Raw genomic sequence first — 15,695 nt, 5'->3', positions numbered from 1 at the left:
TGATATGTATTTAACTGTATTTAAGCAGCTTTAACGTGAAATACAGTAACGTATCTGTGCAAAATCTGGAAGGTTAAACTTGTTAAAAACGGAAGGAAATCAAATCACATGATATTCTCCTAAATTAACTCAGCGAACTAAAACTAGTACACATTAATCTGTATTCTGCTCAAAGACAGCATCTCAGAAACGTGAATACAGCGAAAAAACAGAGCAACATCTGATCGAACTTCTTCCATTCTTTTCTCTTTTTTTCGATTGATACAAATTATATACAAAATAAGGTATTCATCCTCTATACATATGGCAAGTTTAATAGTTTTGTTGCGTCATTCTGGCAAGTGGAACGATGAGGGCAATTACATCGATTTTTCAGTTGAGGGAATACTGATAAAAGAGTATGCCTCCTTTAATGATCTGGTTGTTTCAATTTCAAATCAACTGGGTATCGATACTATGCCTCCTTTAATGATCTGGTTGTTTCAATTTCAAATCAACTGGGTATCGATTTGAGCTCCAAGACCATTAAAATACAATACAAAGTAGAAGGAAATTGCACACCAATGGAAATACACAATGATATGGGTTACAGAGTTTATGTAGAATTGAAAAAAGAGAACAGAGAATTTGGGATGTATCCTTTGTGCATAACAACTATCGAAAACGATCTTATATCCGGAGGTAGTTTAAATCAAGGCGACATTGTGCAAATAGACGAAGGAGTTCAAAGGTACGATTCCGATACAAATGATACACTGGCTCTAGATTTTGTCAATTCAGGAGAAGCGATTGGAGTGTTCGAACTCCACAAGGATTTGATAATTTCAAAAACTAATCAAAAGGAGGTTATGGCTGGACAAGTTTATGAGGATAAGGCTACATTGAAAGAGGTGATGGAGAATTATGCTATAGCTCAAAGGTTTCAATTCCGGGTTGATAGGTCTAATGCTGTCAGGTTTGCATGTATTTTAATTTTTTTTTCCATTGTATTTTAGATTATTTGTTTGAGCTGTAAGTTTAACGTCGTTGTATTTATGCGTATTTGTATATTTCATCTAGATGATCACAGATGAAGTAAACATATGTTTGTTTATGGTATTTAAATACATGTATTCATATGTATTTTACTGGTATAAATACACAACAGTGGCTCTAATTATTTTCTTATTATGTCTACTGTGGTATTAAGTGTATGCATATACAAACAAGTGTATTCAGTTGTATTCATTGTATTCAAACGCATATAACTATAATGGAATTCAGTAGTATAAAAACTTATATATATAGATGTCAGGATGTATCTATGTCAGATTATATTTGTCTGTATATGAGCTGCATTTTTTGTGAACACTTATGCTAATCAAATGTAAAATAATTAATTCTTTGCAGCTATGCATTATTATGCATTTCAGAAGATTGTGAATGGAGGTTTAAGGCTTCAAGTATTAACAAATCGGAACTATTCAAAGTGAGAGAATTCAATGATAACCATACATGTCCGCTGAAGGACAAGGTGTATGAGCAGCGGCAGGCTAGTAGCAGCCTTATAGGTGGTATGATAAGGCCTAAGCTTACAAACCATAAGAGGAAATACACTCCAAGGGATATTATTGATGATGTGAAATCAGATTTAGGTGTAGATGTTAGCTACATGTTGGCGTGGAGGGCTAAAGAAAAAGCAATGAATTTTCTGAGAGGTGAACTGGCTGATTCATACAAAAATTTACCAGGATATTTATATACAATGGATATGACATATCCAGGTTCCCACATAAGAATGGTAAAATCGCCAAAAAATGAATTCATGTACGTGTATATATCCTTGTATGCCTTTATAAGGGGGTTTAATCATTGTAGACCCATTATTGTTGTGGATGGAAGTCACCTAAAATCTTACTACACCGGGACATTCGTTTCGGCAAGCACGTTGGATGGTGCAGGTGAGTATCTGAATTATAATACAATCTGTTAATATTTTTAAATATTGAAATACATTTTTTAAAAATAATTATACTCAATTGTATTTATAGGTCATATATTGCCACTAGCATATGGTGTTATTGATTCAGAGAACGATGTTGCTTGGACGTGGTTCTTTGAGCAATTCAAGATAGCATACGATGAAAGGGAAAACATGTGCATCGTTTCAGATAGAAATGAGAGTATCATTAAATCTGTATCGAGAGTGTATCCAGATGTACCGCATTTTGCTTGTATATGGCATCTATGGAACAACGTATATAAGAAATTCAAAAAAAGCCATGCCAAGTTGAGCGAGATATACTTCTCTATGTCAAAAGCATACACACAAGCTGAATTTGACAATCTGATGGAGAAGGTAGATATTAGGGTGAAAGAATACTTAGAGTTAGCTGGTTACGAAAAATGGACTAGGTTGTATGCACCTGTTAACAGGGGATGGACAATGACGTCAAATATTGCTGAGTCAATCAATGTCGCACTAGTTTCAACAAGGGAATTGCCAATATACGACTTCCTCGAAGAAGTTAGGAAGATGTTTGGACATTGGAATTTTAGTAACCGCAAAGAAGCTACACAGACATACACGACGTTTGGAAAAAAATACCAAGAGATGCTGACTTTGAATGAGGAAATGTCTACATGTATGACTGTAAGTTATATTTTAACGTCATTGTTGTATATAGCTTAATTGTTACAGAATTAATGGCATGAATACAACTGAATACAATGATTTTTTAAGTAGAACTACCATTAATACATATGAATACAACTATATTCAAACTCATAAAAGATATATTTTTCCGTAGATCTGATATGAATAGAACTGAATATAACTAAAAGCATGCTGCAAAAACTATTGGAATACATCAGAATATAACTAACAAAGCTGTATTATATGTAATTTTAATATTTATTGTCAATACGTATGATTCTAATGCTTTTGTTAGCATCCTATTGCCTAAAGTACAGCAGATTAAAACAGTTGATTAATTGAATACAACTGAATACAACTGAATACATCTTGAATACAAATGCAGTTGAATATATCTGACTACAGCTGATTAAAACAGTTGAATTTAATTGAAATTAGCTGAATAGAACTGAATAAAGATGTTGAATAAAGTTGAATATAACAATTGAATACAACTAACTATAGCTGATTAATACAGTTCAATTCAAATGCTTCTAAAGTATGATTCTAATGCTTATGTTAGCATCCTGTTGCCTAAAGTACAACAGAATTCTGATAAGTTCTGCACTAATAGCAGTTGGTATTGTGCTGGTCTAAATATTGATGTATTCATCTATATGCAAAAATTTCAGTTGTATGTAACTTATTAATTCAGCATTATACATTTGGTAATTCAGATATATGTGGTCAAAACTTATATTTCTATTTTTAAACGTAGGTGGTACCATCAACTGAATACTTACATACGTTTAACGATGGTGGGAGGAATTACACAGTCTGCCTATTAGAGAGAAAATGTGTTTGTGAGAGGTTCCAAGTTGATGAATTGCCATGCCCACATGCTTGGGCTGTATTGAAGATCAAGTTTCTAATGCCAGAAGAATATTGCTCTAACTATTACAAACCAAATAAAATTGTAATGACATATGATTTGCTAGTGTACCCGCTACCGGACAGAAATGACTGGAATATACCAGAACATGTTGCAGAGGAGGTTGTACTACCCCCCAAATGGAAAAGACCTCCTGGAAGGCCAAAGAAGAAGCGCGATAAAACATTAAGTGAATTGTTGCAGCCAAAAAATCAACATTCATGTAGAATATGTGGGCAGAGAGGACATAACAAGCGAACGTGTAGAAATGCTCCACGTAATAATAGTTAACACTCTGACATGTATTAGTGCTTCAACGATTTGTCAATACTTATGTTAACATTGTCAAGTAATAAATTCTCATAGTCAAGTAATATATTCTGAAATGACTTTCGTGAATAGTTTCTGAATACATATAGTTGAAATATTTTTATACAGATAAATACATATGCACTATACAGTTGAGTATAACTCAGTATGGATGAATACTAAAAAATACAACTGGATACAGCTGAAGTATTTTTATGAATAATACAGTTGAGTAGCACTGAATGTAAATGAATACATCAAAATACAATTGAATACAGCTGAATAATACACTTAAATACAACTAACTACTGTTGAATAAAACAAGTTGAATACAACTGAGTACATCTGAATACAACTGATTACTTAAAACCTGTTTAATACATCTGAAATTGTGTTCTTTAATATGTGTTATCTGAACTTGGAAGATACATTTAAGTGGATGTTGCTGAATACAACTGAATACAACTGAACTTGACAGTTAAATACAACTGAATCCAGAAAAAAATACATCTGAATTCTTTTATATAACCTACCATCAGCATACATAATGTTTCTGACTTTGACATTAACATGTTCATTAACTAAAACGTGTTCAAGCAAAGTTGCTTGGTATTAACACATACGTGAATCCTGTAAGATAAATATGTATTCAGATTGAAGAATAAGCATGAATACCTATGAACAATTCAGTGAAACAATGATTGAAAAGTTGCAATTGTCATACACGAACACTGTTGATAAAGTGATAAGTTTTTCAAACTAAATACCATTTACACCAAAAACTACTCAAAATAGTATTCATCTTGAAACTACACTCCAAAACTACAATAACCTAAAGCTACTCTAACACTATCTGCATCCTTGAATCTGACTCCGTGATTTGCCTAGCAATCTTTGAAGGTGATTCATTCTCGCTTATGGCATCAGCGTCTATCTTCCGCATAGCATAGTCCCAGAGGAGAGCACCATATCTTTGACGAAGTAGAGAGGAATCAAATGTTATTTGTGGAATCTCTCCAAGAGTGCTCAGAAATTCTGCGTATGCTGCAACATGCACTCCACAATCCCTAAAAAATAATTGATTGAAACAATTAAAAATAATGCATACAATTAGATTTGTATATAACATGCAATAATGATGCTTGAATACTTACATGCTACCAACTTTCTGTTGAGGCAGATCTGAAATGAAAAAAACTTCAAAGGGATCATTATGTGACTTGTCAGTATATGCTGAGTAAGTAGATCAATCTATGCCTTGACTATCTCTGTAAAAGCCACTGATTGATAGATATAGAGGTACAAGCTTAGCTAGCTTATCAATCTCAGAAACTACATAAGCATCATGACCTGCAGATCTGTACGAGTCATACACTTTGATACATCTCTCCTTGAATGAGACAACAGCCAATACCCAGTGTAGTTTGTCCTTCAAGTTGACTGGTATCATGACATTATCCACAGTATGCCAAGGTACATTTGCATGCAATCTGTAGCCTCTTATATACTCACATACCACATCCTTTTCTTTGGCTACATTATCATTACTATCTGTATTAGCATACCTGTCGAATATTTCAGCAATTCTTGTCTTGAATATACAATCAACAGTTGTATACTTGAAGTTTCTTGTTTGATTGTACTTTCCCTTCTTTCTCAAATAGTAGAATATGACGTCAATATGCTATACACAAAGTTAAGTACATGGTGTGAGTCCAATTAATCAAACTATTAAAGAATATAGCTGAATACAGAGAAATACATATGAAAAATACAGTTGAATACAACAGATTGTATGTGAATAAAACTGTTGACTACAACTGACTATAGCTTACTACATCTGATTAAAATAATTGAAAACAACTGAATATAGCTGAATAATACTGAATAATACAATTGACTACTTATGATTTAAAGACTTCAATATGACTGTCTACAGTTGAATACTGCTGAATACAGAGAAATGCAGTTGAATACATCTGATTAAAACAGTTGAATTTAATTGAAATTAGCTGAATAAAGATGTTGAATAAAGCTGAATATAACAATTGAATATAACTAACTATAGCTAATTAATACAGTTCAATTCAACTAACTATAACTAAATACATCTGAATACACCCAAACACAGCTGAATACAACTAAATGCAAAAGTAGAATAAAGGTGAATATAGCAATTGAATTCAGCTGACTATAGCTGATTAATACAGTTCAATTAAACTGACTATAGCTTGAATACAGTTGAATACAGCTTAATACAACTTAATGCAAATGAATAATACAGCTGAATATAGCTGAATAAAACAGCATGTTGTTATTCAAAAAAAATTAGTCAGTTAGGGGAAAAAACTTACGTTGTCATCCCATAGCTTCCCGTCAAACGATAGAAGGTAAAACCAATTTTTTGAATTAACTTGATCAACTCCGAAATCCAATGGTATATGAAGTGTTGACTTGTTCTTCTTGTAATGATCTTCCAAATTACTTCTAAAAGTATGGTATAAAAAATGTTATATACATTTTTAAAAATATAAAAACTTAATACACATACCGGGGGAAAACTCACCTCTGATCATGTCTAGCGAGAAGACCATCACGAACCCATTTGTCATATTCCTGAATGATTAATGTAGGATGTGGCCTCGTTATTGAATCATCCTCAAAGGGGTGTCTTTTTTCAAAAATGGGGGTCAACTTTACTGAGGTACCTGTTGTTCATTGAATTCGTGATTAGAGACTTTTAAATTTAAAAACCTTGAGGAAAGCTGAATCTTTACTTTACAAAAATACTAACCTGCAGAGTCGAAGTTAGATTCATAAGGCGAAGAGTACCATCTACTTGGTCGCCGATTCCTATGAGATGGTATTGGGGTTGATTCAGTTTTTTTTGCATTGTTGTGAATCACAATTCTAGTTTCTGGAATTTGACTGGGAAGAAACTTGTCGTCCAGCTCAAATTGAGATACATAGAATTCTGTAGATACACCCTGTTGACCAGTAGATGGTATGTTGGACGGCACCTCTGATGTAGTTTTCCCCTCTCCTCTATACTCCAAACATTGATCATTAAGCACTTGTTTCTGTTAGTTGTATGTATCATTGTTAGTGTATTAACTTAATGTTACAATACAGTTAAATACATATAAGTGTAGTAAGAAAATAGATTTTGGTAATGGAAATGGGAGTTTGAAATACATCACACATATTCAAGAAATACAAATCAGAATACATCAAAATATAGTTGAATATGTTTAAATACAGTAGTTAATTCCATTTACATATTAAGGTTAACACATATATGAATACAGCTAAATACATGTGTTGGCCGATGCATTTATCAGTTTAGTGAGGCAGTTAAAGGCTAGTCGAATACATACAACATTTATAAATACAATTATTTAATTATAACAACAAGCAGGAGATATAAACAAATGCTCAATATGTTAAGAATGGTATACCTCAACATTATCTCTGACATCTGTGTCAATGTCATCATCACGTCTCCCTATGGATTCCTTTCTTTGGTGTAAACTTTCAGTTTGCTGATTTTGTTGAAGATGGTCAGAAAGATTCTTGAAGTTATCATTGATCAGTATTCTTAGAGACTTGAACTCTCCCACAACCTTAACAATACAAAAATAATTATAAGATTGCGCCAAAAATATATGAATGCTATTCATTAAAATGTAATGTTTAATTTGTTAAATACTCACGTATTCTTTGAATGAATTTAGGTCTTTCCTCAAAGAAGATACTTCGTCATTTTGGGAATCTTGCAGCTGATTGTCATGCAAAACTTTATGTCCAAATTCGGATACACAAACAGGAGGAATCTTGGGTTGATATTCTGTTTCGTTAGGATGCCTTTCGTGTTCCTTGCGCTTTTTATGGGGCGGTGATGAAGATGGACCAACACTTGCAACATGTTTCTTCTTACATTGAAGCTCGGGGTAGGAGAAAAGTCATCTGAATCATCTCCCGATTTGTCTGAATGAGCAGGGGAAGGTCTCTTCTCAACATCGACGCCTATAGGAGGATTCTGAATAATGGCAAGCTCTATATCGCTTGGACTGATGTCCTTGTAAACAATCTGAAAAACGAAATATAATCAAAGCCTTACTAGAAACATGCAAATGCAGATCTGGAATACAAACTGAAATTTGTATTGAATATAAAATGCAATTGTATACAAATGCAGATCTGGCAGCACTAATGATTTGGAAATAATATGCAATTGTATGAAGAATTAATAATGTAGGCTACAACAGCTATATATTGCCGTATGCATATGAATGCATTTCTATGCATTAGATGTATTCAAATGTATACAGTTTTTGTATGCATTTGTATACAAGTGTATGCAGCTGTTTATTAGTCCTTATGCATTTGTATACATGTATCTTGACTTTGTATGCAAGTATTTATATATGTAAGCATATGTATACAAATGTATATTACTGTATGCATCCCCTGAAAATGAATGCAGTCTCTTGTATGCAAATGTATGAGTAGTCTGGATGCAACATATTTGTGAGAATATGACAGCTGCCTGCAGCAGGTATTACATCACCAAAAATATATATGAATGCAACTGCATACTTCTATATGCAAATGTATGCCTATTAATTATTACTAAAATATAAACTATCAATGATACAATTTGTATATTACCATGTTCCCGGTGTCATTGAACATGCCGTTCATCAGATAAGCAAAGGTTGGCTGATATCCGGTGGTTCTCCAATTGAGTATTCTGGGGACCACGTCATCAACTCGAAGTGCAATTTTGGAATCAACAACTGAACAACACTCATAAAACCACACTTGCATAGCCAGTGGCATCCCAGCTATCCTGTAATACTTCTTCTCAGCATCCATCTTCATGCTAATCGATTTTGTTAGCATTTCAAATGCTTTTAAACCCCAATGATATTCAGAATAGCGCCCACTCTCTACCAGGTCAAAATGTAGCCTTGGTATAGTTGTACTATTCTTCTCGGATGAAAAAAATGAAGGTGTGTATGAAATACAACAAAGATATCTTCAAGGCATCACCATCATTGTCGGGACCCCAGTTCTTGTCAGCAAAGCATTTCATCAATTGTTCCTTCTTGACAAGATTAACACCTCCAAAGTAAGTCTCAATAAGCCGGTTAGGAAACTTTTCACTAAACTCAAAATTTTCATCATTACCAACACATTTGAGGCTAGTCACAATCGCAAGCTCCCTTAATGTGAAATGTAATGAAGTACCATTGACGTGTAATGCAAATACATTGTTAGGAGTGCCTTCTAACTGAGAGCCATGAAGCATCTGAAGAGTTGATGTTGAACTTCACAACGCTTCATTTGAAGAAATGAGCCAAAGCAAGTATTGTCAAGTTGTTGGTACTGATCAGGAGTAAGGTTCTCTTTTAGCTGGGAGACTATATCAGTATTGTGAGCACGTAATTTTTGCTTCACGAGACAATCGCTCCAAAAGAAATAAAAAATAACAACAATTGATCCCGTTGTACAATTTTGGGATTTTTACATGGCACTTCGTTAATTGTTTATGACTTTGGCCCATTTTTACTTTATTAAAACAAAATACAAAAAAATGTACGTGTTATGCATAATCTGAACCGTAACATGGTTGTTAAATAGAAAAGCATAGACAGGCATCTTTGCCCGTGATTTTGTTTTATTTGATTTTTACCTGTTTTGAATTATTTTAATGTGTGTGCAAATAATTGTATTAGGTGTTTATTTTAATTTGATTTTACTTAGTTTTGTATTTTTATAATAAAAGAAAAAAAAAGAAAAAAAGGCCCTTCCTTTTCCGGACTTGGGCCAATTTGTTAAAATTGGCCCAAACAAACAATGCACAAAACCAGGCCTGCCCGGTCCAGTCCAACCTGATACCCAGGGTGTCCAAACGACGCCGTTTTAATCCAGTTTGATCTGGGCCGTTGATCTCAGATTGATCAACGGCCAAGATCACATTTCCCATACCCACGAACAGAACCCGACCCGTTTCCACCCGGACCAACCCAAACCCTTTACCCTTGAAACGACGCCGTTTCCTTCGAGCTGAAGGATCCTGGCCCTTCATCGCATCTCATCCAACGGCCAGGATCCACCCACCCACTAACTATATAACCTTCTAACCTTACCCTACCCCCCCATCTGACACCCCAGCTTCCGTCTTCACCATCTTCCCCATCAAACCCTAGAGCCACCCTTGTATCCTTCACCATGAAAACCGGCGGCACGGACGCCGGTGACCTCGCCCTTAACACCATAGAACCCCCGTGCCGTCCTGAACCCAAATCTACCAACCACACACCTCGAATCCTATCCCACCTTCTCAAATCTTCATTTGAAGATTCGAGTCGGAACCTAATCTACACCGATCTGCTTTAAATTCATACCAGACACTCCCCAGACCCCCCTCGTGACTAAACCATACTTGGTTTGGTCCGAATCTGATCAGGGAAGCATGAATCCTAGATCTGAGTTTTGGAACTTTGTGATTCTTCGTCACTGGTCCATATCCGTTCAACCGAAGAGATTAAGGTCTAATGGACTTTAATCAAAGTGTTTCTCATCTAAGAAACACTTCGATTAAAGTCCGTTCAGCCTTAAGAAAGGCCTGACCAAGTCCGAGTTAAGGTTTTGATGTTTCGGGATTTGAGGTGAGTTCTGTTCTGTTCTCTTTGTTCTTTAGTCCATGTTTGTTCGAAAGGCTGTTATTGTTGTTGTGTAATGTTTGTGTCCTTGACTTTTATCAACTGTGCCTTGACCACTTTGCCTGAACCTCTGTTGTTTGATTGAGTCTTTCCATTTGTTCTGATAATGTGTATGTGAGTGTTGTGCAATTAGCTGATTTTCAAAATTTGGACGGACTAATTGACTCTTCGAGTGCAATTCTGCTTAGTCAATATAGTGCGAACCTTGTGTGATACTGTTAAATGTCTGATTTTTGGCTACAATTGTATGTGTTGTAACTAGTATAGTCGAATCGACATGTGTCGTCAATTAATTTCAACTGCCTGAACAATAACAAATCGATTTGCTTCTGGACACATTTGTTGAATCAATTAGGAACTGAGTTGGTTTACTTATAGTTGTTAATTTGAATCGGAAATGTAAAAGGAATGTTTTGTTTAAGTTCTGAATTGGAGGGCATGTGTACTCGTGCACCTCATGTGCATTGTGCACAACTTGTGGCCTGCATAAAGGTTTTTGTTAAGTTTTAAATAATTTGACAGCATATGCTGTCAGATACATTCTGCTGCCCATACTCTACTTTAACCTCAAAAATAACAAACATTACTTAAAGTGAGTCTGTCAGGGAATATCATGGGTTTTGTTCATACTTAATTAGCCAATTGGAATCTGAAAATGGAAGGCACATGGGAGGGTGTTGTGATATTCTAAACAGGCTGTTAAAAGGGGTAATGAAAGGCTTATAAAAGCAGGATGGAGAGATAGATAGAGGGGGATCGGATAGGAGATAGAGAGAGGAAAAAAGAGGACCTGGGGATAAAGGAAGGAGGGTTGAAATACATACAGATACATACAGACATAGAGAGACACATAGAAAAAAAAGAGGGAGAGAGGGGATACACACTGAGGAGTATACACACACAGACATACATAGACAGAGATATACACAGAAGATAGGAGGAAAGAAAAGAAGAGGTCTGATAGATACACATAGATACAGAAATAGAAAGAGAGCAAGAAAGAGATAAAACATACTAGGAAATCAGAAACTTGGTCTTGTTTGTCTGAAGTTCATCTGTTGTCAATGTGTTAGGCAGTGTTGCTTCTTCTAAGTTTCAATCGAGATTATTGTTAGTGTTTTGTTGCATTTGGTATATCTCGGAATTGGATTGTCTGGAGTTTTGTTTCCATCACACTGGGTGCTGCTTCATTTGGCTGTTTTTCTCTTCAACTATAGCTTCACTTCTTGCAATAGAATCTGTTCTGCTGTGTTTTTTCGATTGCTGCTGTTATTGCTGCTGCACCTGTTGCCATTGTTACTCTGCTGATTTCCCTCTTCTTCGAATTGTCAAATATTTCCAGGTACACAACTCCTGAAACCATGTGTTGTTGAAAGTTTGAAGTTGAGGCAGAAATAAAGAAATGAACATCTGTTTATGTTATAATACTGGTGTTCAAAAATAGGTTGAATGCTAGTTTAGCCTGTATTTGTTTAACTGCAAACTGCAAACATTCTGTATAAACTAACATACATTCTGTTTGAGATGAACTATTCGATAGCATTGTTTAATAGTAATGACAGTATGACTTAGACAGTATGTTTGATTCAGTATACATTCAGTTCAGTATAACATTCTGTTTGATTTAGTTATGACAGTATAACATAGAACCATGGCAAGCACCTGTATGTGTTTTGCCTAGATCACTGAATTGACAAATCTGTGGTACTTGGTCTGGGATAAATGTATCCCAAACAAACTCTCATGCAGTCACATTAAGAGTCTGGCTATGAATACCAGCTCTCTTGTCAGATTATTTGTTCCGATATAGGTTCGATATCGGGTCTCGGTATAGATTCCTTGTTTTCGAAATAATGCGACGACTGTTGAGAAAAACTAACAGGCGTTTTTGAGTTCAATTAGTAGTAATTTTTCTAATAAACAGCCAATTTCATTTATCAAGTTCAAATAGGTCCAATTTCATTTATCAAGTTCAAATAGGTTAGCGTTTAAAAATAAAACTTGGAGGTCGTTAAATATAACTCAGTATATGTTGTTAGTTTGCTTGCAATCTCACTTAGCAAATTAATAAGCGTATTCACTCAATGAAGACAAAGCATGAGGTAATTCTCACCTCATAAACAATCAATCAGGTAATCAAACAAATTTAGGTTCGGCAAATATAACAAAGATTCAGTCTGTATTTGTTCAAACAAGTAAGTTTCGGTATCATCTTTCTTTTTTTTTTAGAGACAAATGCATTAGAAATGTAGCCACTTCAGGATATCCTTTCTAAAATAGAGACGAGCCTCGCCAAATAAAAATGCAAATTGCGGGGCCCTCAATAATTAACCATAATAAATATTTAGAATTCGGGATAGGCCGTTTTAGCGAATTTCATGGCTTCCTACAAAAATAATAATGCGCTAGACTCTCTAGGCGCGACTTAATTAAATTACATTCTTAAACCCGGGTGCACATTGATGTGACCCGATTCCAAATCTCAACGGAGTCGAAGTGTGTTTAACAATTACGGGTGCATTGATTGCAACGTAGTTCGAGATACATTTTCACGACGTTGCAATTCTATAAAAATAAATGGTAATAATCAAAGCGGTTTAAACTTAATAAGAGCACATAAGTCATAACATGTATTTAAATCAGACATTTAGCCACTATAACAATTTAAGCGACCGTGCTAGAACCACGGGATTCGAGGGTGCCTAACACCTTCCCTCGGGTCAACAGAATTCCTTACTTAGAATTTCTGGTTCGCAGACTTCATTTGGAAAAGTCGAAAATTTCCTCGATTTGGGATTCAAGATAAACCGGTGACTTGGGACACCAAAAGCCAAACCTTTCCCAAGTGGCGACTCTGAATTAAATAAATAATCCCATTTCGAATATTGTCACTTAAATTGGAAAAACTCCCCTCGCGCATTTACCCTTCGGGGTCGGGCGCGCAAAAAGGAGGTGTGACAGCTCTGGCGACTCCGCTGGGGATGGCGAACCCAGAACCACTGGTTCAGGGTTCAAGAATTCGAGCTTAGAATAATTGTTATATTTGGCTTTATTATCTGATCTTTATTACATGTTTTTGCATAACGTGCTAAATGTTGTCTTTTACCGCTTTGATATTATCTGAACTGTATATAAACTGTGCCGAAACCCTTCTCTTCTTACCTCCGGGGAGAAGCTCGCTGGTGTAGACTCCCTATTCTGTTAGTGTCTATACCTGAAATAAGAAAGAGGTCGGACAAGTTACAAAGCCGGACGATCTCGCGGGTCCCTGGTACGTAGCCCCCTCCTCGACTCGAGTTGTCCGCTCGGGTACACAGTCTAGAACAAATACCCAGGGTATAAACCTAGTATAACGAAGCTTCATGCCGGATCCCTAGTAGGAACGTTTATTTGCATCATGTTGCATTTGACTTAGGGGGCTTAACACAGGGGTTGGGCCCGTCTAGGACAGACAACCTGAAATGAAAAGACCCTCCTGCTGCATCCTATTTGTTTCGTGCATTTATTTGCTTCGGTTCCGCATGTCGACCGGTTCCTAAAAAGAAAAATAGCAGTGTAGGGGAGATAATTACTTATTTTGGAAAATAAATGTCCAAGTATTGTCAAAACCTCGCCGGAATTTTTCTAAAAAAAAAAAGAATAAAAAACAAAATTTGTCTTCTTAGTTTGAATTATCAAAAAAAAAATACAAAAATTTTCTTTTTTTATCATTTCCAAAATCAAAAAAAAAAAGAAAAAAAAAGAAGGTATTTATTTAAAAGTAAAAAAAAAACGGAAAATTCATAATTCAAAAAATGTTGTTTCTTTCATATTACCCCTTTTATAAATTCAGACTAATAGTCCAAATATTGCCTAAAAAATAATAAATATTTTCTTTAGTCTTTATCTTTTTTTTCAAAAATAATAATAAAAAATACTTATTCTTGATTTCTAGGTTTATTTGATTTTCTCTATTCCTGATATGCCCGAACTACGCCGGTTTGATTCTCACCGGATGTGAGATACGTAGGCAACCCTCGTCGGGTTCAACCCCCATTTTTACTAAAATAGCCAAAATCAATAAATAAATAAAAAATGCGTTTCAAACTTAAAAAAAAAAGAGTCGTAAATAAATCGGGTGACGCTGTCTTGTCATAAATAGCCGAATGTTCCCGAAAGGGACGCCGGAAGGCTGACTTTGCATATATAGCCACCTTTGGGTCTTGTTTAGCATTTTTATCCAGTAGACCCACACAGCCTTAAAATCTTCGTCCCCGAAGTGTTTAAAGGCCATGTTCAAAACTTGATCCCCCTGTAAAAAAATTTTGAGTCAGTTCGTTTTGTTAAAATCACCTTAATAAATGTGCAGGATGAGCACGATGCAAAATGAACATTTTTCAATAATGACCAAAATCCCTGTCAAGTTACGGCTATGGTGGAATGATCTAGGTGTTGAAGGACAAAATGAGGTTAAGAAATATCTGAAAGGTCTTGTGGGTTTATTAGAAATCCAGCCTCGGGGAGATATCATAAGAGCTTTGGTTACCTATTGGGACTCGGCGCACAATTTTCCATTTCTCTGATTTTGAACTCACCCCGACTTTGGAAGAAATGGCCGGATACATCGGGAATACTGAACTTCCTTTGAAGGAAAAATACTTGGTCGCCCCAAGAGTCGTCACGGTACATCGGTTCCTAGATTCATTGAAGATACCTAGAACAGTCCACAACACGGATTTGGCAGCCGGATTTTGTACTCCATGCTTCATATATGATAGGTACGGTCATGAGGGGGGATTCAATAATCCAATCAACAAACTGTGCAGCAAAGGAGTTCGTCAGAAGTGGGACAAGCACAGACGGGTAGCTTTCATGGTGATGTTCCTAGGCCTTCTGGTATTTCCAAGGAAAGACGGAAACATTGATCTGAAGATATCCGGGGTCGTCAGCACTTTACTCACGCAAAGTGACAGTACTCTCGCACCTATGGTGGTATCTGACATCTTTCGAGCTCTTACAGTTTGTAAAGCTGGGGGAAATTTCTTCGAAGGTTGTAACTTGCTCCTACAAATATGGATGACCGAGCACCTCTGCCATCATTCCGAGATTTTGAGCCATGGTTCCCCGGAAA

At 35.7% G+C, this 15,695-nt stretch overlaps 2 protein-coding genes across 2 annotated transcripts in view; one reads left to right on the top strand and one right to left on the bottom strand.

Moving 5' to 3' along the window:
• Nucleotides 1–563: 563 nt before the first annotated feature.
• LOC142165008 (uncharacterized) lies at nucleotides 564–3,836 on the top strand. The gene is made up of 5 exons (XM_075223660.1): nucleotides 564–955; nucleotides 1,390–1,940; nucleotides 2,031–2,632; nucleotides 3,175–3,279; nucleotides 3,393–3,836. The coding sequence occupies exons 1-5, from the start codon at nucleotides 564–566 to the stop codon at nucleotides 3,834–3,836; spliced, it is 2,094 nt and encodes a 697-aa protein (XP_075079761.1).
• An 856-nt stretch (nucleotides 3,837–4,692) lies between these two features.
• Nucleotides 4,693–15,695, bottom strand: part of LOC142165007 (uncharacterized) — a 31,632-nt gene continuing 20,629 nt past the window's right edge. Inside the window, exons 2-12 of the mRNA XM_075223659.1 lie at nucleotides 8,910–9,168; nucleotides 8,526–8,806; nucleotides 7,792–7,944; nucleotides 7,568–7,633; nucleotides 7,313–7,477; nucleotides 6,649–6,934; nucleotides 6,421–6,562; nucleotides 6,209–6,341; nucleotides 5,112–5,538; nucleotides 5,009–5,036; nucleotides 4,693–4,921 (exon numbers count right to left, since the gene is read on the bottom strand). Of these exons, the coding sequence (XP_075079760.1) occupies nucleotides 4,693–4,921; nucleotides 5,009–5,036; nucleotides 5,112–5,538; nucleotides 6,209–6,341; nucleotides 6,421–6,562; nucleotides 6,649–6,934; nucleotides 7,313–7,477; nucleotides 7,568–7,633; nucleotides 7,792–7,944; nucleotides 8,526–8,806; nucleotides 8,910–9,168 (2,169 nt within the window). The remainder of the gene's footprint in view (nucleotides 4,922–5,008; nucleotides 5,037–5,111; nucleotides 5,539–6,208; nucleotides 6,342–6,420; nucleotides 6,563–6,648; nucleotides 6,935–7,312; nucleotides 7,478–7,567; nucleotides 7,634–7,791; nucleotides 7,945–8,525; nucleotides 8,807–8,909; nucleotides 9,169–15,695) is intronic.

Source organism: Nicotiana tabacum, chromosome 10 (assembly GCF_000715075.1).
Source record: "Nicotiana tabacum cultivar K326 chromosome 10, ASM71507v2, whole genome shotgun sequence".
Classification (NCBI taxonomy): Eukaryota; Viridiplantae; Streptophyta; class Magnoliopsida; order Solanales; family Solanaceae; genus Nicotiana; species Nicotiana tabacum.
The sequence above is the reverse complement of the archived record's forward strand: the minus strand, read 5'-3'. Positions and strand labels throughout refer to the sequence as shown.

What these genes read in the sequence shown, in the direction of transcription:
- LOC142165008 (XM_075223660.1), top strand. Translation starts at nt 564, where the DNA reads ATGGAAATACACAATGATATGGGTTACAGAGTTTATGTAGAATTGAAA. An exon ending in GATAGGTCTAATGCTGTCAG is followed by an intron (nt 956 to 1,389) that starts GTTTGCATGTAT and finishes AATTCTTTGCAG; the next exon opens with CTATGCATTATTATGCATTT. An exon ending in AAGCACGTTGGATGGTGCAG is followed by an intron (nt 1,941 to 2,030) that starts GTGAGTATCTGA and finishes TTGTATTTATAG; the next exon opens with GTCATATATTGCCACTAGCA.